The 18,458-nt window shown below is 36.0% G+C and overlaps 1 protein-coding gene across 2 annotated transcripts in view; it reads left to right on the top strand.

Moving 5' to 3' along the window:
* Window positions 1-18,458, top strand: part of LOC127676064 (probable ubiquitin carboxyl-terminal hydrolase FAF-X) — a 132,560-nt gene that overhangs the window by 89,508 nt on the left and 24,594 nt on the right. For both annotated transcript variants that reach the window (XM_052171989.1, XM_052171990.1), the window contains exons 30-32: window positions 407-627; window positions 1,930-2,120; window positions 13,987-14,160. In XM_052171989.1, the coding sequence (XP_052027949.1) occupies window positions 407-627; window positions 1,930-2,120; window positions 13,987-14,160 (586 nt within the window). The remainder of the gene's footprint in view (window positions 1-406; window positions 628-1,929; window positions 2,121-13,986; window positions 14,161-18,458) is intronic.

Genomic DNA, 18,458 nt, shown 5'->3' with positions numbered 1-18,458 from the left:
TTGAAGCTAAGTAATTTAACATATTTAAAACTAAGAAGATTGTAGTGTTTTATTTATGTATTATAGTTTTGTCCATAGTAATTCAACATATTAATTTTAAAAGTACTAAAGTACTTTTACTCTTTATACCTCTAATTATTGCTGTTTTACTAAATTATAGAAATTCAGTATTAAATACTACCTTATACTAGTAGTTCTAGAAAAGTGTAAATAGACATAAATAGATATAGTATTAAAAGATAAAAGTATGAACTCAATTTGGCTCATGTTAACTAAAAGAAAATTTTAGTGTACTAAATTATCTCTTGCATTTAAAAATACATTGTTTCTAATACTGATTTCTAAGTCCTAAAGGCAGTACATTGAAAGAATCATTTTTCATGGTTCATTTGCTTTCTTCTTTCAGCTTGTGAAGCCCTTGCTGAATGGGAATATTTACCACCTGTTGGACCCCGCCCACCAAAAGGATTTGTGGGACTGAAAAATGCTGGTGCTACTTGTTATATGAACTCTGTGATCCAACAGCTCTACATGATTCCTTCAATCAGGAACAGTATTCTTGCAATTGAAAGCATATGGAATGATACGGATGATGATATATTCAAAGATGAAAAGCAGGACAGTGAGGTAACTATTAATCAAGTTTCATCTTATTTTCAAAAATTTGAGATTGGGATACTTTTTTTCTTTTTTGATTTTTCAATTCAGGGTTTCTCTGTATAGCCCTGGCTGTCCCAGAACTCACTCTGTAGACCAGGCTGGCCTCGAACTCAGAAATCTGCCTGCCTCTGCCTCCAAGGTGCTGGGATTACAGGCATGCGCCACCACCACCCAGCTGAGACTGGTATTCTTATTCTCCCTGTGGAGAATAGTTTACTGTATTTGCTGATAGAAGCAGAATATCTGGTTCAGTATATTATAGTGCCCCATTATATAATAAAGAGTGAAAAATACAGTCATGCTATTGTGTTTCTAGTAGACCATGTTACTTCTCAATTGTTGATCTCAGTACTGATAAAGATGTGTAATTATCTCATTTTTGTTGTTAGTCATTTTATGCTTCATGTTGTATATACTATAATATACTTGTATATTTTATATATATACAATAGATTGTATACTTGTTTCTGTTTCCTGGTTATGAATATGTATTATGAAGTTCAGGTATAAAACAAAGATTATAAAAAGATGTTTAGTTATCTGTAAAAAGCTAAGTTATTAAATCACCAAATTGTGCTAAAAAGAGATTACTGTGCTACTACAATTCCTCTTAATAGCTGTAATATTAGATTTTAATATTTCTCATGCTATGTATTTTAAAAAACAATGAATATGGCATTGTTCCCTCAAAATGATACTGAATGCTAGAAATTTTGTAATTTTTCCATGAACCATCTAAAGCCATTAATTTGCTTCCAGTTCAGTCTACTTGACCAAAATTTGGAATATTACCCTCAATCAATGTTCAGAATATTTTTATAATTACTCTTTGTATTGTATGTATGACAGATTGGGTGCTATGTATACACATGCAGAATCCAGGGGGTGTTCTCTATCTCACTTTGCCTTATTACCTTGAGACAGGATTTTTCATTACACAGGGATCCCATCAGTTTTGCTGGTTAGCTTGTCAGTGAGGTGTATCTACCTCCAAATGCTGGGATTACACGTTTTGCTTTTTATGTAGGTACAGCTAACAGGGCTGTTGCCCATCATACTATCTCCCCAACTGTATTTTAATATTACATCTAAAGGAGTTCATGACATTCCACCTAGAAATAAATATGTAATTGTATAAATTGAAATTTGTTTTACAAATAGGAAATTCAAAATAATGTAAGTTATTTATTCACTATGTGATATCTATTTTGTTTGACTATATTTGAAATTTTTGTTTTGTTATTTTGAATTGTTTTTGTTGTACTCTAGAATAATGTTGATCCCAGAGATGATGTATTTGGATATCCTCATCAAGTTGAAGATAAACCAATATTAAGTAAAGTAGAAGATCGAAAAGAGTACAACATTGGTGTTTTAAAACATCTTCAGATAACCTTTGGACATTTAGCTGCTTCTCAACTACAATACTATGTGCCAAGAGGATTTTGGCAACAATTCAGGTAAATTATGGGTAAATTTTATTTAAATTTTTATTTAACTCACAGTTACAATAACTTTAAACTTTTAAACATTTTATGTTTTGTTTTTGTATTTGTTTTTATTCTATAACTCATAAAATACTAAAGTACAGTTATTTGGAACTAATACTTCTAAACTAAACCAAATAACAGATTGTTTTATCAGTTATTTCTGAATTTATATGCTTTATGGATATGATTTCCTTTTTCTGCTGTGTCTTAAGTTTGGTTTGGTTTTAGTTTCTTTTATGAGGCATGAATTTATGTATAGCTCAGACTGATCTTGAACCCTGTGTAGCTGAAACTGCATTTCTCTGATGATGTATATATACATGCCCTCTATCAGACATGGAGTTAAAGGAGATTTTTTTTCCCAATCTGTAGGTTGCCTACTTGTCCTATTGACTATGTCCTTTGTCTAACAGAAGCTTTCCAGTTCATGAGGTCCCAGTTATCAATTCTTAATCTTAAGAGCATGAGCCATTGGAGGTCTGTTTTGGAAGTTTCCACCTGTGCCAATGAGTTCAAGGCTCTTTCCCACCTTGTCCTCTGTTGGATTCAGTGTATCTGGTTTTATGTTGATGTCCATGATCCACTTGTATATGACCTTTGTGCAAGATGTCAAATTCAGATCTATTTTCATTTTTCTATGTACAGACAACCAGTTAGACCATCACTGTTTATTGAAGATGTTTTCTTTTGGCCATTGTATATTTTTGGCTTCTTTGTCAAAGATTAAGTGTGTTGTTTTATTTCTGGTTCTTTAATTCTATTCCATTGATCAATGTGTCTGTTTCTTTACAAATAGCCTGCAGCTTTTATCATTATTGCTTTGTAGTATAGATTGGGGTCAGGAATGGTGATTCCCCCAGCCATTTTTTTATTGTTAAGAATTGTTTTCACTCTTTTGGGTTTTTCCTTTTCCAGATGAATTTGAGAATTGCTCTTTCCATGTCTTTGAAGAATTGTGTTGTGATTTTGATGAGGATTGTGTTGGATCTGTAGATTGCATTTGGTAGGATGGCCATTTTTACTCTTAATTCTGCCAATACATGAAAAAGGGATATCTCCCCATTTTCTGAGATCTTCAGTTTCTTTCTTTAGAGTCTTGAAGTTATTGTCATACAAATGATTCACATGTTTGCTCAGAGTTACCATAAGATATTTATATTATTTGTGGCTATTGTGAAGGAAGTTGTTTTCTTTCTCAGCCTGTTTATCAATTGTATAAAGGAAGGCTACTGACTTATTTCAGTTAATTTTAGATCCAGCAACTTTTCTGAAGTTGTTTATCAGATGGAGAAGTTCTCTGGTAGAATTTTTGGACTCACTTATGTATACTATCATATCATCTACAAATAGTGATACCTTTATTTCTTCTTTCCCAATTTGTATCCCCTTGATCTCTTTTGGTTGTCTTACTGTTGTGGCTAGCATTTTGAGTACCATACTGAATAGGTATGGGGAGAGTGGGCATCTTTGTCTTGTCACCGAATTCAGTGGGATTGCTTTAAGTATGTCTTCATTTAATTTGATACTGGCTGTTGGTTTGGGGTAAATTGCTTTTATTATATTTAGGTGTAGGCCTTGAATTCCTGATCTCTCCATTACTTTTAACATGAAGGTATGTGGTATTTTGTCAATGCTTTTTCTGCATCTAAGGAGATGATCATGTGATTTTTTTCTTTGAGTCTGTTTATATAGTGGATTACATTAATGGATGTTTGTATATTGAACAGACCTTGCATTGCTAGGATGAAGCCTTGATCATAGTGAATGATGGTTTTGATGTGTTCTTGGATTTGGTTTCTAAAAATTTTATGGAGTATTTTTACATCAATACTCATGAGGGAAATTGGTTTAAAGTTCTCTCTCTCTCTCTCTCTCTCTCTCTCTCTCTCGCTCTCTCTCTTTCTGTCTTTCATTGCATCGAGCAATCAGAGTAATTGTTGCTTCATAGAATGGGTTATATATTGTTCCTTCTGTTCCTATTTAATGGAACAGTTTGAGGAATATTTATATCAGGTCTTCTCTGAAGTGCTGGTAGAATTCTGCACTAAAGCCGTCTGGCCCTTGGCTTTTATTGGTTGGGAGGTTTCTGATGATTTCTTTGATATTCTTGGGATATATGGACTTCTTTAAATAGTTTACCTGCTCTTGATTTAACGGTATGTGTTATCTGTCTACAAAATGTGCCATTTCATCGAGATTTTCCTGTTTTATTGAGTATAAGCATTTGTAATAATATCTCTTGGTTTTTTTGAATTTCTTCCATTTCTGTTTTTTTCTCTCCCTTTTCCTTTCTAAATTTGTTACATTGGGCACTACCTCTGGGCCCAATAGTTAGTTTGGCTGTGGGTTTATCTATCCTGATGATTCTCTCAAAGAACCAGCTTTTGGCTTTGTTGATTCTTTTATCATTCTCTTTATTTCTATTTGGTTGATTTGGGCACTGTGTTTGACTATTTCCTGCCCTCTTTGATCTGAAGCTTTTCATTAAAAGGTCCAATACAATATCATTATTAGTAACTTTCAAAACCAAATGAACAAAACAGGAAACAATCTTTTTCCTATGTGTCAGTAATAAAATGGGGGTAGTATCTATACAGAGATTTTCTACATATTAAAAGGAAAAATTGTTGATATTTCAATGAATTTAAGGAGACCCAAAAAGAGATTAAAAAAAGTAAAAAGCACACACAACTAATAACACTGTCGAGAAATTATTAGGAAGCCATGTCAGTGGGTCACTTTATAAATTAATACATGCCATAGTAAGTCTTTAACATCAAAAATATAAAAATGAGAGAAAATGAGAAAATTGATTGATTTCATACTCCATATTAATATAAAACATAATTTCACTGGTGCACGCCTTCAAAAGGTGTATAATTTCACTAGTGCACCCTTTCTAAAAGGCTGGAAGAGGTCATTCAGTAAAGTGCCTTTCATAAAACCATGAAGACCTGAGCTCAATACTCAGAACCTACAAAAAAATTTGGGTGTGATCACAGGAACTTACATTCCTAATACTAGGGAAATAGAAAAAAATAGAATTGGAATGCTTGAACAACAGGCCTAGCCTGCTTGGTGCATTCCAGGAAACTGTGTGAAAAACAAATATGGACAGTGTCTGCAAACACACAAAGTTGAGCTTATATTCTACAAACATGCACATACCAAAAAACTGTATTAATGTGGGGATGGAGAAATGACTGAATGAAAATATCAACTCTTGAGCAGTAGAGGCAAAAGGATCAGAAGTTAAACATCATCCTTAGATATAAAGTCAGTTTAAGGCCAGCCTGACATATCTCAATGTTTTATCATTGTCATTTCCAAAAATAAAAATAAAAAAAGGAAGAATTACAGGCATAAAATAAAGGTATATTTCCTGTTTACGTAATGGGTAAGAGGAAATACTACTCAAAAAGACAGTTTAAATAAATCAGTGCCAGTATCTAAAATTTTCAGTGACTTTTTTATAAATTGAAAAAAGTAATAGTTGTAATCAATACTGAGTGTAAGAGACTCACAAAACACCAAAATATTTTAGCAAAAAAACAAAAGAAATAAAACTAGCACTGATTTCAGAACTTCAGCAGTCAAAATTGTGTGGCATAGGGCTGGAGAGATAGCTTAGCAGTTAAGAGCACTGGCTGTTCTTCTAGATGTCCTGAAATCGATTCCCATCAACCACATGGTGGTTCTCAACCATCTGTAATAGGATCCAATACCCCCTTCTGGTGTGCCAGACAGCATACTCATATAATAAAATAAAATAGACTTAATTCTGAAACATACCAACGAGAAACACATCTCAGGGAATAAGGTCCTTCATTGAGGAAACAATTGTATGTATATTAGATGTTTTCTCAAAGATTGTAATTTACAGACAATATCTAATGTGAATATAGCCAGATTGTATTCAGAACTCCCCAACTACAAAGGTAAATAAAGTAATTTTTTCTCAAAATAATATTTAGCCATGGCCAATATGCATATGTAAAAGGGCCCCATGATGCACTTTCAATTGCTGTGATAAGACACCATGACTGAGGTGATTGGTAGAAAAAAAAGAATTTATTCAAAATTTACATGTTCAGAGGGTTAGAATCTTTGACCATTATAGCAAGAGAGAATAGGAGCAGATATGGGGTCTGGGGCAGTAACTGAGAGCTTATACCTTTATCTATAGGTGAGAAGCAGAGAGAGTATACAAAGGAATGGTTGTGGGCAACCTAAAAACTCACCCTCAGTGGCACACCTTCTCCTTCTTCTCCAACAGTCACACTTATAAATCCATCCAAGACAGTTCAACCAACTGGGCCCACACATAAGAGACTTTGGAGGCATTTTTATTTAAACTACCTTAGTTTGCTAAACAATACTTTATTGTTGTAATACTTATTTTACCAAATATAATATTTAAATATTGTACATTGTTGACCACAAAATTACATGCTATTGCTTGAAAAGAAATGATTCATCCTTAACATTTTAAAAAGAGAACCCTGGGTTGAGGTTACCTAACAAGTAGGTAGTTCCATGTTCAGTTCCTAGAACCACTTAAAGTACATATGGAAATTCATTCTTGTAATGCCAGCGTTCAGCTTTCAACGCTAGCGTGGGGTCTATCTGATGTCAAAAAAAGTAAAATCCACATTTATTTATGCACTGGTTAGTTATATATTACCAATAAGTATTACTACATGGAAGTATTTACTACAAGTCAGCTTTGCCTTAAATATTATTTGCAAAGAATATGTATAGTTGACATGGTAAATTTGGTTTAATCAATAGAGAGCTTTCATTTTGCAAGATGAAAAAGGTTCACCAAGTATATATGGGCACAACAAAATGAAAGCACTACAGGTAACTGTACATTTAAAAGTAAAAATGTGTTATAGCTTCTTTCAATGCAATCTTAGTATTTCTTTTCTCATTCTTAATCCATTTTCTTTTTTATTGAAAATGATTTTTCTCTTTTTTCTTTTTTTCTGCTTTCAAATTAGAAAACAGATTCTATACTCATACAATTTATCCTAATTATAGTTTCCCCTCTCTCCTCCTCCCAGTTACTTCTCATCTGTGCTCTCCCCTGGATCCAATTCGTTTTTGTCTGTAATTACAAAAGAACAGGCTTCTGAGATAACAACCAAACATAACAAAATAAAATATAATAAGGTGATGCATAAACTATCATATCAAAGTTGGACACAGTAACACAACAAAAGGAAAATAGTTCCAAGAGCAGTCAAAAGAATCAGAGACTCAATTGCTCTCACAGTCAGGGGTCCCACAAAAAATACTAATCTAAAGTAATAGTATATATGCCGAGGCCCTGGTACAAATATGCCATATGAGTATAGTCCCAGCAATGCCCACGTCCCATAGAGGAGACAAGTAGTCAATGAGGGAGGAGTGAATGGGAGGGGAAAAGGGGGGAGGATCTTGCAGCCAGACTGACTAGCAGTTGAGGTGCTTATTTATACAAAACTCAGTTGGCAGGGATATTCTCTCTGCTTTGTAGTTACTTTGGATAAAGAATTTGCCTTGTCTTGTTGGTATTCTCAAAGAACCACCAACTCTTTTGTTTCATTGATTGTTTTTATTGATTTCAAGCCATGGTTTGATTATTTTTACCATCTACTTCTTTTGGGTATGATTACTTGTTTTTGTTCTGGAACTTTCAGGTGTACTGTCACCTTGCAAATATGAGATCTCTTCAGTTTATATATGCACTTAGTGCTATGAACTATCTTAGTACCACTTTCTCGTTATGTGACCCCTCATTTTGGTTATGCTGTGTATTCATTTTGATTCAGTTCTAGAAAGTCTCTATTTCTGTCTTGATGCATTTTTATTTTAATATTTCTTTTCTGTATTCTTTTTTTAAGATTTATTTATTTATTATATGTAAATACACTGTAGCTGTTTTCAGACACCCCAGAAGAGGGATCAACAGTTTTAACCTACCATGTGGTTGCTGGGATTTGAACTCAGGACCTTCAGAAGAGCAGCCAAATGCTCTTAACCACTGAAACATCTCTCCAGCCCAAATTTGTGGCCCAGACTGGCCTCGAACTCATGATCCTCCTGCTTCTGTCTCCTTCAGCAAATCCCACCAGCATGCACCACCACAACCGGCTGCATTTTTTTAATTCAATAAAGAATTACTCAGTTTCCATGAATTTACAAATTTTCTTTTGTTTTGTTGTTGATACCCAGCATTAATCCATGGTGGTCAGATTGGACACAAAAAGTTTATTTTAATTTTCTTACATTTGTTGAGACTTGTGTCTGAATATATGCTCAATTTTTAAGAAATTTTTATGGGTAGCTGAAGAGGTATATTCTTTTGTGTTTGGGCAAAATGTTCCAACAATATATGTTAGGTCATATATTTAGCTTACAATGTCAGCTCGAGCATTCCTCTCTTTAGTAGTTGTCTGTGTGACCTGTCTAGTGGTAAGAGTAGAGTATTGTGGGGGGGGGGGGGCAGTGAATCAATATGTGATTTTAACAGTAATAGTGTTTCTTTTACAACTGTGGAATTCCTGATGTTTGGGGCATTCTTATTAAGGATTGAAATGTCCTCTTGATGGATTTTTACTTTGATGAGTATGTAGTATTCTTCCTTATTTCTTCTGATTCGGTTTGGTTTGAAATCTTATTTTGTCAAATATTACAGGGACTACACCAGCTTCTTAGGTTCAGTTGCTTGGGGTATATTCTCTATCCTTTTCCCCTGAGGTGATATTTATTCCTCATGTTGAGGTGTGTTTCTTGGGTGCAACAGAAGGATCAAAGTATGTTTTCACACCCATTCAATCAGTCTGTCTTTTTATTGGGAAATTGGGATCATTGATGTTGACAGATATCAATAACCAGTGATTTTTTTTTTGTTCCTATTATTGAGGTGGGTGTTTTGAGGGGATGAGGTGGTATCTTAGTCAGAGTTTTTATTCCAGCACAGACATCTTGACCAAGAAGCAAGTTGGGAAGGAAAGGGTTCATTGATCTTACACACACAATATTGATTATTCCACATAGCTGTTCATCACTAAAGGAAGTCAGGACTGGAACTCAAGCAGGTCAGGAAGCAGAAGCTGATGTAGAGGCCATGGAAGGATGTTTCTTACTGGCTTGCTCCCCTGGCTTGCTCAGACTGCTCTCTTATAGAACCCAAGACTACCAGCCCAAAGGTGGTACCACCCACAAGGGACCCTCCCCCCTTGATGACTAATTGAGAAAATGCCCCACAGCTGGATCTCATGGAGGCACTTCCCCAACTAAAGCTCCTTTCTCTGTGATAACTCTAGCCGGTGTCAAGTTGACACACAAAACCAGCCAGTACAGGTGGATTTCTCTCTCTCTCTCTCTCTCTCTCTCTCTCTCTCTCTCTCTCTCTCTCTCTCTCTCTCTCTCTGTGTGTGTGTGTGTGTGTGTGTGTGTCTGTCTGTCTGTCTGTCTGTCTGTCTGTCTGTCTGTCTGTCTGTCTGTCTGTGTCTGTATGTGTCTGTGGTGTGTGTGTCTGTGTGTGTGCATTCACATCTTTGGTTTTGTTGGTATGAGATTAATTTCTGTGTCCTCATAACTGTGGTTAATCTTTTTACATAAGAAATTTCCTTCTAGAACCTTCTTTAGTGCTGGATTTGTAGATAGATATTGCTTAAATTTAGCTTTATCATCAAACCTTTTATTTCTCTATGGTCATTGAAATTTTTGCTGGGTATGCTAGTCTGGTCTGACATTTAAGGTTTCTTTGAGTCTGGAGAACACCAACTGTCCAAGCTTCTCTGGATTTTAAGTTCTTCGTTGAGAAGTAAGATGTAGTTCTGACAAACCGCCTTCATATGCTACTTGATCTTTTTCCCTTGTTCTGTATCCTTAGTGTTCTGATTATTAAATGTAAGGGGACTTTATTTTTGCCCAACTCATTTGGTGTTCTGTATGCTTCTTTTACCTTTAGCATCTGCTTTAGGTTAGGAGGATATTCTTCCATGATTTTGTTGAATGGGATTCTTATTCTGTTCCTATTATTTTTAGGTTTGGTCTTTCATAGTGTTCTAGATTTGCTGAATTTGTTGTACTAGTAGTTGTTTTAACTGAACATTTTCTTGAAGTATACATTTTCCCTACCATATTGTCAATGCCTGGTATTGTCTTTTTCATCTCTTATATTCTATTAGTGAAGCTTAACTGATGAAGTTCCTTTTCAAAGTCCTGAAGCTTAAACTTCCAGAATTTTTTCAGTTTGTGTATTTTTTATTCTATTTTCATTTTCAGCTCTTGAGTAATTTTATTCATTTCCTTCATTTCCTTGTTTTTCTTGGATTTCTAAAAATTTATTCATATTCTCTGATTTTTTGTATGTTTTCCTTGATTTCTTTAAGACATTTATTCATCCCCTCTTTAAGGATCTCTACCATCTTCATATACCTGGCTTTAATATCTATTCTGGTCCTTTACTGTGTTGGAGTAATCAGTGCCTGCTGTAATCATACCTGAGGTCAAGTAGAGACATATTTCCCTGGCTGTTACTGATTCTGACTTTACATGGACATCTAGACATCTATATGATTTAGAATGATTCTGTATCTATCTAAGCTCTGAGTTCTGGATTTCTCTTGTTGGGTGTTGTGTTGCACAGTTTCTATTTCCTCTATTGGTTTTTAAGAGAATATGATAGATATGTGTTGCCTGATCCTCTTGTTTGCTATGCTGATTTGTTCCCTGGGAAGGTACTGCCAAATGTTAGATAGAAACCATAGAAACCGAGACAGTAGAATGAGTTGGGAGATGGAAGGTTGAAAGAAAAGGTCTTATGATCTATTGGGGATAGGATCAGAAAGAAAAGGGAGATTACAGAAGCTTTCCTGCTATGCAGCTGGGAAAGTGTTGAAGAGGGAACTGTACTGGATATGGTACATTTAAAATAAATGTGAATTAGCCTTTAGAAGAGAAAGGTCTGTAAATTCCAGAGGAGATGGGAGCAGAATGACAGAAAGTTGACATGGATGGTCTGCTGCACAGCTAGAGATGAGAATAAAGGATTCAGCCTGGGAGGAGAGAGAGACAGAGTGGGAGAGAAAGGAAGGAGTGGGGAGGGGAGAGGGAGAGAGTGAAATATCTACAGAGGACAGTTGAGATTGGGAGATGGTGACTCAGAGCAATTGGTTTATGAGATCCACAGAAGATATGGACCAGGGGATAAGAATCTGCAGCTCATCTTCTTTAGGATTGGGTCTGGAGAAACATTAAGATAGGAATTTTGCTGGAAATAATTTTTGATGTATTCTGATCATGATTTTGCTGCTCCTAGATCCTCTCAATCACTCCATGCCCTCTTTTTTTCTCCATAAAAAACAAACATAAAACAATTTAGAAAAAGCACAAGACACATGCATACCTAGTAACACATTCAAAAACCAAGGTCCATAAAACCAAGAATCATGGCAAAAAAAAGGGAGATATAAAATGCCCAAACAAAACAATAAAAAACAAAACAAAAAACCTACAATTGCTTTGGGTCTGGAAAGCATTATTTTCTTGGTGTCATTCGTTTCCTCTTGAAGGCCCACTGTAGGATCATATGCCTGAAACTGTTCAAGTGCCTAGAACTTGAGATCATATATGGACCTAGGTGAAAACTACTGCTAGAGATACATAGAAGTAAAATAATTCTTGATAACATTGTGTGATATTCATGTCAGTCTGTTGCTCAGTGTAGTAATTTGAATATTTGTGCCATTCAGGCAGATTACCAATGCACATCACAAGGTTTGTAGTTGGGTTCTTGTTTACCTTTCTCCCCTGGTAATGTACAGAGTTCTTGTCAGTACCATGTACCATAGTCAGTAGGGGTGAAGGTTGTAGGTAGACATCAGCTCAATTTCTCTGTGTTCAGTGAATTATGTGGGTATTGTCTTCAGCAATAGGACCTTACTATCAGTTTGTGGGAAGCAATCAATAGCTTTGAACATAGCCTATGTTATTTGGGTTATGGTGCGTCTTTGACCAACAACTCAATTACAAGAAATCTAATTTCTGGAAGTGAAAGTTTATTTGATCACAAGAGAGGTCCCTGTCACTTGGGGACTCTTTTAGATTCCGTGTGTGTGTGTGTGTGTGTCTGTGTGTCTGTGTGTCTGTGTGTACATATATAAATATGTACTCATGTACACACATAAATATACAGACATATGTATACACATGTATATAGAAATTGCATATATGTATACAAAATTTAATTATATATGTAATTAAATAAAATTTTAAGAATTTTCTACTGTAGTAGGTTTTTATATTACCTATCTAGTGACTCTTAATTGTCTCTCCCATATGTATTTCCTCCATCAACTCCTCCATACTTCTCTCTGTTAACACTCCTGTTTAAGCCTCTCTCTGTGTCTCCATAACTTTATGCTTCTATTTCCCTTTCTTGAAATACTCTCTTCTCCCTATTACCATATAAGAGAATTCACATAATATGTGTCTTTTGGAAGCAGAAGTGTGTCATTCATGATCATTTTTTTCTAGGTCAACCAAAATTACCTGTGAATTTTGTAATTTTACTTTTTTTAATAGCTGTGTCATATTCCCTGTAAATATATCATATTTTAATTCATTCATCTCCATTCATCTGTTGATTGACATCTAAGCTGTTTCCAACTTCTGGCTATTATAAATAGAGCAGTGGTGCACATGGTTCAGCAAATGTCCTTGAGGTACAGTGTGGAGTCTTTTTTGTATATATAGGTCCAAAAAGGTGTACTGACATATTTATTTCCAAAATCTTGAGGAGCTGCCGCAGTGAATTCCATAGTGACTGTACAAATTTGCATTCCCTACAGCCTTAAATTAGTGTTCTCCTTACCCAATATCTGTGTCAACATGAGCTCTCATTTCTTTTGTTTTAATTCGATATAATTTTTTATTTACATTTCAAATGATTTCCCCTTTTCTAGCCCCCCACTCCCCAAAAGTCCCGTAAACCCCCTTCTCTCCCCCTGTCCTCCCTCCCAACCCTTCCCACTTCCCCGTTCTGGTTTTGCCGAATACTGTTTCACTGAGTCTTTCCAGAACCAGGGGCCACTCCTCCTTTCTTCTTGTACCTCATTTGATGTGTGGATTATGTTTTGGGTATTCCAGTTTTCTAGGTTAATAACCACTTATTAGTGAGTGTATACCATGATTCACCTTTTGAGTCAGGGTTACCTCACTTAGTATGATGTTCTCTAGCTCCATCCATTTACCTAAGAATTTCATGAATTCATTGTTTCTAATGGCTGAATAGTAGTCCATTGTGTATATATACCACATTTTTTGCATCCACTCTTCTGTTGAGGGATACCTGGGTTCTTTCCGAGCTCTCATTTCTTTTGCTTATTTTTAAAATTATTTTATGTATATACATGTTTTACTTGCATGCATATTTGGGAAACATGAGTACAGTGTCCACTGAGGACAGAAGAATGTGACAAATCCCTGGAACTGGAGTTAAGATAGTTGTGAGCTGTCATGTCTGTTCTGGGACCCTAACCCTGAACCTCTAAAATAGCAGTACATGCATTAACTTCTGTGCCATATCTGTAGTCTCATAAACGTGTTAAATGAAACTGGCTGACTGTACTGTCATTTGTTACTGTAATTTAGTTTTCAACTTATAAATTACTACCCTTATGTACAGTATATACAATGTTTCTTCACATTCTATAGAATACATTTATCAGCTTGTATTTCCTTTTAAAATTGCTTCTTTCATCTTACAGTGTTGTAATTTTTCTTAGAGATAAAATACATCTAGAACTTTCTTGTATTAAAATTCCTGTTTATTTCTTAGACTTTGGGGTGAACCTGTTAATCTACGTGAACAACATGATGCATTAGAGTTTTTTAATTCTTTGGTGGATAGTTTAGATGAAGCTTTTAAAGCATTAGGACATCCAACTGTGCTTAGTAAAGTCCTTGGAGGATCCTTTGCTGATCAGAAGATTTGTCAAGGCTGCCCACATAGGTAAGTTCCAGTAATACTGTTTTGTTATATTGCTCCTTTGACAGACTGTTAATAAAAATCTTAACTATTGTTTATGGATAATAGCTCACTGTCATAGATCTTTCTTTTTTTTTGTTTTTATTCGATGTATTCTTTATTTACATTTCAAATGATTTCCCCTTTTCTGGCTCCCCACTCCCCAAAAGTCCCATAAGCCCTCTTCCCTCCCTGTTCCTCCATCTACTCCTTCCCGCTTCCTTTTTCTGGAATTCCCCTATACTGCTGCATTGAGTCTTTCCTGAAGCAGGGGCCACTCCTCCGTTCTTTTTGGACATCATATGTGAATTATTTCTTGGGTATTCAAAGTTTCTAGGCTAATATCCACTTATTAGTGAGTGCATACCATGATTGATCTTTTGAGACTGGGTTACCTCACTTAGTATGATGTTCTCCAGCTCCATCCATTTGGTGGTGCACGCATGTAATCCCAGCACTCTGGGAGGCAGAGGCAGGCGGATTCTGAGTTCGAGGCCAGCCTGGTCTACAGAGTGAGTTCCAGGACAGCCAGGGCTATGCAGAGAAACCCTCTCTCAAAAGAAAAAATAAACAGATTTCTTTTTTTTTTTTGAGCATATTATAGAGGAATTTTATTTCCACATGCACATTGTACACACAGGTAAAGTAACAGGGATCTGATTTCTGGTCTTTGAGTCAAACATGAAGTCCTGGCCCCAGAATCTCCTTATAACATCTGTATAGCTTTTTTTTTTTTTTTTTGGTTGGGAGACTTTCTTTTTTTTTTATTTACATTGCAAATGATTTCCCCTTTTCTGGGTTCCCACTCCCCGCAAGTCCCATAAGCCCTCTTCCGCCCCCCTATTCTTCCATCCACCCCTTCCCACTTCCCTGTTCTGGAATTCCCCTATACTCTTGCACTGAATCTTTCCAGAACCGGGGCCCACTCCTCCATTCTTTTTGGACCTCATTTAGTTTGTGTATTATGTCCTGGGCATTCAAAGTTTCTAGGCTAATATCCACTTATCAGTAAGTGCATACCATGATTGATCTTTTGAGACTGGGTTACCTCACATAGTATGATGTTCTCCAGCTCCATCCATTTGTCTAAGAATTTCATGAATTCATTGTTTCTAATGGCTGAATAGTACTCCATTGTGTAAATATACCACATTTTTTGTATCCATTCCTCCGTTGAAGGACACTTAGGTTCTTTCCAGCTTCTGGCTACTACAAATAGGGCTGCTATGAACATAGTGGAGCATGTGTCCTTATTGCATGCTGAAGAATCCTCTGGATATATGCCCAGTAGTGGTATAACAGGGTCCTCAGGAAGTGTCATGCCCAGTTTTCTGAGGAACCGCCAGACTGATTTCCAAAGTGGTTGCACCATCTTGCAATCCCACCAGCAGTGGAGGAGTGTTCCTCTTTCTCCACATCCTTGCCAACACCTGCTGTCTCCTGAGTTTTTGACCTTAGCCATTCTGACTGGTGTGAGGTGAAATCTCAGGGTTGTTTTGATTTGCATTTCCCTAATGATTAATGATGTTGAACATTTCTTAAGATGTTTCTCAGCTCTCTGAAGTTCTTCATGTGAAAATTCTTTGTTTAGCTCTGTACCCCACTTTTTAATGGGGTTATTTGGTTCTCTGGGTTCTACTTTCTTGAGTTGTTTGTATATATTAGATATTAGTCCTCTGTCAGATTTAGGGTTGGTGAAGATCCTTTCCCAGTCTGTTGGTTGACGTTTTGTCCTTTTGACGGTGTCCTTTGCCTTACAGAAACTTTGTAGTTTTATGAGGTCCCATTTGTCAATTCTTGATCTTAGAGCATAAGCTATTGGTGTTCTATTCAGGAACTTTTCCCCTGTGCCCATGTCCTCCAGGGTCTTCCCCAGTTTCTTTTCGATTAGTTTCATTGTGTCAGGTTTTATGTGGAGGTCCTTGATCCATTTGGAGTTGAGCTTAGTTCAAGGAGATAAGAATGGATCGATGCGCATTCTTCTGCATGCTGACCTCCAATTGAACCAGAACCATTGTTGAAAAGACTATCTTTTTTCCACTGGATGCTTTCAGCCCCTTTGTCGAAGACCAAGTGACCATAGGTGTATGGGTTCATTTCTGGATCTTCAATCCTATTCCATTGATCCACTTGCCTGATACTGTACCAATATCATGCAGTTTTTATCACTATTGCTCTGTAGTAGAGTTTAAAGTCTGGGATATTAAATCTCCCTGAAGTTCTTTTACTGATGAGAATAGTTTTAGCTATCCTGGGTTTTTTGTTATTCCAGATGAATCTGAGAATTGCTCTTTCTAGCTCTATGTAGAACTGGGTTGGGATTTTTATGGGAATAGCATTGAATCTAGATTGCCTTTGGCAAGATGGCCATTTTAACTATATTAATCCTGCCAATCCACGAGCATGGAAGGTTTTACCATTTTCTGAGATCTTCTTCGATTTCCTTCTTCAGAGATCTGAAGTTCTTGTCATATAGGTATTTCACTTGTTTGGTTAGAGTCACCCCAAGATACTTTATGCTGTTTGTAGCTATTGTGAAGGGGGTCATTTCCCTAGTTTCTTTCTCAGTCTGCTTATCCTTTGAATATATAAAGGCTACTGATTTGCTTGCGTTGATTTTATAACCTGCCACTTTGCTGAAGTTGTTTATCAGCTGTAGGAGTTCTCTAGTAGAGTTTTTAGGGTCACTTAAGTATACGATCATATCATCTGCAAATAGTGATAGTTTGACTTCTTCCTTTCCAATTTGTATCCCTTTGACCTCCTTATGTTGTCTAATTGCTCTAGCTAGGACTTCAAGAACTATATTGAAAAGATATAGAGATAGGGGGCAGCCTTGTCTATTTCCATATTTTAGTGGGATTGGTTCAAGTTTCTCTCCATTTAGTTTGATGTTGGCTACCCGTTTGCTGTATATTGCTTTTACTATGTTTAGATATGGGCCTTGAATTCCTGTCCTTTCCAAGACTTTTAGTATGAAAGGATGCTGAATTATGTCAAATGCTTTTTCAGCATCTAATGAAATTATCATGTGTTTTTTTTTCTTTGAGTTTGTTTATGTAGTGGATAGCATTTATGGATTTCCTTATATTGAACCATCCCTGAATCCCTGGGATGAAGCCTACTTGATCATGGTGGATGATCGTTTTGATGTGTTCTTGGATTCGGTGGGCAAGAATTTTATTTAGTATTTTTGCATCGATATTCATAAGGGAAATTGGCCTGAAATTCTCTTTCTTAGTTGGATATTTGTGTGATTTTGGTATCAGCGTAATAGTGGCTTCGAAGAAGGTGTTGCGTAGTGTTCCTTCTGTTTCTATTTGGTGGAATAGCTTGAAGAGTATTGGTATTAAGTCTTCTTTGAAGGTCTGCACTAAAACCATCTGGTCCTGTGCTTTTTTTGGTTGGAAGCCTATCTATGACCCCTTCTATTTCTTTAGGGGTTATGGGTCTGTTTAGATGATCTATTTGGTCCTGATTTAATTTTGGTATTTGGTATCTGTCTAGGAAATTGTCCATTTCCTACAGATTCTCCAGTTGTGTTGAGTACAGGCTCTTGTAGTAGGATCTGATGATTTTTTGGATTTCCTCAGTTTCCATTGTTATATCTCCCTTTTCATTTCTAAGTTTGTTAATTTGGATACTTTCTCTGTTCCCTTTGGTCAGTCTGGCTAAGGGTTTATCTATCTTGTTGATTTTCTCAAATAACCAGCTTTTAGTATTGTTGATTCTTTGTATGGTTCTCTTGGTTTCTACTTGATTGATTTCAGCCCTGAGTTTGATGATTTCCTGTCTTCTCCTCCTCCTGGGTGAATTAGCTTCTTCTTGTTCCAGGGTTTTCAGTTGTTCCGTTAATCTTCTAGTGTAAGCTCTCTCGAATTTCTTTTTGGAGGCACTCAAAGCTAAGAGTTTTCCTCTTAGCACTGCTTTCATTGTGTCCCATAGATTTGTGTACGTTGTGCCTTCATTTTCATTAAATTCTAAGAAATCTTTGATTTCTTTCATTATTTCTTCCTTGACCAAGGTATCATTGAGTAGAGTATTGTTCAGTTTCCATGTGTATGTGGGCTTTCTGTTGTTTTTACTGTTACTAAAGACCTCTTTTACTCCATAGTGATCTGATAGGAGGCATGGGATTATTTCAGTCTTCTTATATTTGTTGAGGTCTGTCTTGTGACCAACTATATGATCTATTTTGGAGAAGGTACCATGAGGTGCTGAGAAAAGGTATATTCTTTTGCTTTGGGATAAAAAGTTATATATATATATATATATATATATAT

This window comes from Apodemus sylvaticus (genome assembly GCF_947179515.1).
Source record: "Apodemus sylvaticus chromosome Y unlocalized genomic scaffold, mApoSyl1.1 SUPER_Y_unloc_2, whole genome shotgun sequence".
Taxonomy (NCBI): Eukaryota; Metazoa; Chordata; class Mammalia; order Rodentia; family Muridae; genus Apodemus; species Apodemus sylvaticus.
This window is presented reverse-complemented; position numbering and strand designations above follow the sequence as displayed.